Here is a 3535-nt window from a genome sequence, read left to right as displayed (position 1 = left end):
CCCAGGGCTGGGCTGGCGGGGGCTGCGGGTCGGGAGTGAGGGGCACCGGCAGGGCTTGGGGGGGCAGGGCTGGGCTAGCAGGGGCTGCGGGTCGGGAGTGAGGGGCACCGGCAGGGCTCGGGGGGGGGCAGGGCTGGGCTAGCAGGGGCTGCGGGTCGGGAGTGAGGGGCGCAGGCAGTAGGTCTCTGGGGATGGGGGAGGTTCGATACTCCAGGTCGTGACCCCCCTCCCCCCCCCACTGAAGAACTTTAATTCAATATTAAAGCTGTTTTGAGCCGCTTTCCTCATTGGCCAGCTCATTGTGATGTCACAATGGCCACATGGCTGGCTTCAGCTTGTTTGCATGCTGCGTTCTGATTGGTTGGAGTTGGCTGCTCAGCTGGTGGCAGCACTGGGATTTTTGCTGCCTCTCCCGGGGGGCGGGGCATGTGTGTATATATCGGGGGGAGTGGGAATCACCCCCGGGTCCCCAGGCATTTGCCCCAGGCCCATCAGGCCGGGAGGGGGCAGGAGTTGGGCGTTTAGCAGTTGGGGTCCCGTGATCAAGCCCTAGCCGGTGTGCGGGGATGGTTTGGGGGGTGAAGCCTCAGACTCAGCCCCCCTCAGACTCAGCCCCCCAGGATACCCTCCAGGCCTCATGCCATTGACTGTACCTAGGATGGTTTAAACTGGCCCCCGTCATCACTGACTTACTCAGGTCCCCAGTACCTGAGGCAGGGGGTTGTTACAATCAGGCCTCGGGTTCAGTGGAAGCTCCCTTTGCTGTCTGTCTGCTGCCCCCAGCCTGCCACCCGTCCCTCTCCCCTCCCCGCTAAGGACGGGGCAGGCAGCCCCTCTCTCTGTTGCTCCCTGAGACCCCTGGGCAGGAGGACAGAGTCAAAGAGCTGGAGGGGGAACGTGAGCCAGCCAGCTGCGGATCCCACCGCCCCCACCAACGTCCCTTGGGAGCCCGGCCCCCTGCTCACCAGCTCCTCCCCCTCTTGTCTCCCAGCAGCCTTATGTGTCAGTGGCCCAGCAGATGGCGCCCCCGAGTCCCAGCGGCACCAACAACAACAGCAGCAGCAGCAGCGGAGGCGGCGGGGGAGGCGGGGACCAGCTAAGCAAAACCAACCTGTACATCCGGGGCCTGCACCCGGGCACCACCGACCAGGACCTCGTCAAGCTGTGCCAGCCGTACGCCGGGGGGGGGGGGTCCACCCCGGGGGCAGCAGGGCGGGATTGAGGGAAGCATCCGTGGGGCTGAGACATCCCCCCCCGGCAGGGCGCAGAAATGGGGGATGGCGGGTGTCCGACGGGGGCGGGAGATGGGGGGGATCTGACATGGGGGTGTCCCACGTGGGCACATGGGGTACCCTGGACGCTCCCTTAGACCTCAGCCAGAGGCTGAGATGCGGCCGTGACCCCGGGGCTCGTCCCCTCCAGATGCTGCTTTGGCCTGGGGCTCGGAACAGAGCCGGAGACCCCCCCAGCACTCCCTGCCCCCCACAGCACTCCCTGCCCCCCCAGCACTCCCAGCCCCCCCATCTCCCTGCCCCCCCCAGCACTCCCAGCCCCCCCATCTCCTTGCCCCCCCAGCACTCCCAGCTCACCATCTCCCTGCCTCCCCCCCCAGGACTCCCAGCTCACCACAGCCACTGGTTTCCTTTGGGGGCAAGAATCCATTCTGGGCTCCCCCCCCATGTCCACCGGTGCCCCTCACTCCCGACCCGCAGCCCCTGCTAACCCAGCCCCGGGCTCCCCCCAGCCCTGCCGGTGCCCCTCACTCCCGACCCGCAGCCCCTGCCACCCCAGCCCTGGGCTCCTCGTTTTGGGAAGGGCTTTGGGTGAGTCAGGTGCCCAGCAGGGAGTGGGGCCCCTGGAGCTCTGCGTTGGGCGGGGGTGGGGGGATATGGGGGGGGCCCTGCTGGGCAGCAGCCCGTGGGGGTGGATCTGGCCCAGGAGCCGGCGCTGGGGGGGAGGGGGGGCGGTTGCTGCCGTAGCCTCAGCTCACCCCGGCCGGGAATGCTGGAAGTGGCCCAGCGCCGGCGCCCGCCCTGGCAGGCCCGTGCAGTTCGGATCAGGAATTCGCGGGGGGAGGGGCTCCGGGAGCTGCTGTCAGCTGGGGCGGGGGAGGGTGTAACCCCTTCAGGGATGGGTCAGGATTCGGGGGTGTTTCCACGTCTCCATCGCACCCCGATTTTTCCAGGGCCTGGCGCCTCCTGCTGTGACGTAGCTTCGCCTTCTTGGGGGGCTCGGGGTTGCTGGCTCCCGCGCGGTTTGTGAAGGGTTAATTCAGCCTTGCTAATTGGGGAAACTGAGGCACAGGGAAAGGTGAAAAGGGAGGGGAGCGGAGGCTAGTGGTTAGAGTGAAGGGGGAGGAGGGGATGGAAACCGGGACTCCTGGGTTCTCTTCCCACCTGTGCCGTTGGCTGGCTCTGGGACCTAGGGAAAATCGCTCCCCCTCTTCCCCCCTGCCTCAGTTTCCCCGCCACCCATTTCCATAGGTGGTGTCTATCCAGAGCCATGGGCCTCTGCCATGTTCCCTGCCCTGCCTTTGGGCTCAGGGGGTCCCCCGGTGCCCGCAGCGCCAGGGACTTGCTCAATCCGGCAGCTGGTCGGATTTCCTCCCCCACCCTGCCTGTCTCGGTCCCTCCCCGCCAGGAAATCCGGCCAGGCTGACCCGAGGGGGGATGGGCTGTTTCCTTCCCTGCCTTGGGGGGGGGAGGGGCTCAGAAGTCATCTGCCCTTTAAAAGGCCCCCCCATGGCTGCTGCATCCTGGGGGAGGGGAAATCTCATGACCCCCAGTGCTGAAGGGGGCGGCTCTGGGAACTGCCCTGCCTGGGATCCCAAGCCTGCCCCACCCCTGGCTTTGCAGCCGCTCTGTGGGGCCTGCGGGGAGTGTGGGGGGGCTGGATCCCCCCCCCTGCCTGGGGCTCGCTGCCCCGAGGAATTCCTCATTTAACCCTTTCCCAGCTGGGGGATCTTTCTTAGCTGGCACCAATGGGCATTTGCCCCAAGTTCAGAGCTCTGCCCCCTACCCCCACCCCAGCTGCAGGATTCGCCTTCACTTCCCGGCCTAAATCAACGCGGCTGTTAAACAGCCCCTGCCCCACCCCAGAGGCAGCCGCAGCTCAGCACCGGGCGAGGTTTGGGGGTGGCAGGCGCTGTGGGATGCCCCGTTATGGGTCCCACTGGCCGCTCTGCCCCATGCCCACTGTAACTCTTCTCTTTGGCATCCCCCCTTCCCCCCCAGATACGGCAAAATTGTTTCCACGAAAGCCATCCTGGACAAGACGACCAACAAGTGCAAAGGTGAGGCCCGGTGCCCCACAGCGGCGCCACGGGAGGGTCCTTGGTTCCTGGGAACCCCCCTGCTGCTTTCCCCACTAGTCTGGGCTCTGGATACATTCCAGCAAAGGGTCCCCCTATACCCAGCCCCTGCGCCTCACCCCAGAGCCAGCTGCATCTCAGCGCCAGGTGATGGGTCCCTGTATAAAATGCCCCTGCACCCCACCCCAGAGCCAGCCGCATCTCCATGCTGGGCGAGGGGTCCCC

General features: G+C 66.5%; 1 protein-coding gene across 1 annotated transcript in view; it reads left to right on the top strand.

Annotated features, from left to right (window-relative positions):
- Positions 1–3292, top strand: part of LOC113405939 (RNA-binding motif, single-stranded-interacting protein 2-like) — a gene marked incomplete at its 3' end in the record, with an annotated part of 13456 nt that extends 10164 nt beyond the window's left edge. The window contains exons 2-3 of the mRNA XM_029914463.1: positions 992–1173; positions 3234–3292. Coding sequence (XP_029770323.1) covers positions 992–1173; positions 3234–3292 — 241 coding nt within the window. The remainder of the gene's footprint in view (positions 1–991; positions 1174–3233) is intronic.
- Between the last annotated feature and the right edge of the window lie 243 nt (positions 3293–3535).

This window comes from Terrapene carolina, unplaced genomic scaffold (genome assembly GCF_002925995.2).
Source record: "Terrapene carolina triunguis isolate 2854851 unplaced genomic scaffold, T_m_triunguis-2.0 Scaffold51688, whole genome shotgun sequence".
Taxonomy (NCBI): domain Eukaryota; kingdom Metazoa; phylum Chordata; order Testudines; family Emydidae; genus Terrapene; species Terrapene triunguis.
This window is presented reverse-complemented; position numbering and strand designations above follow the sequence as displayed.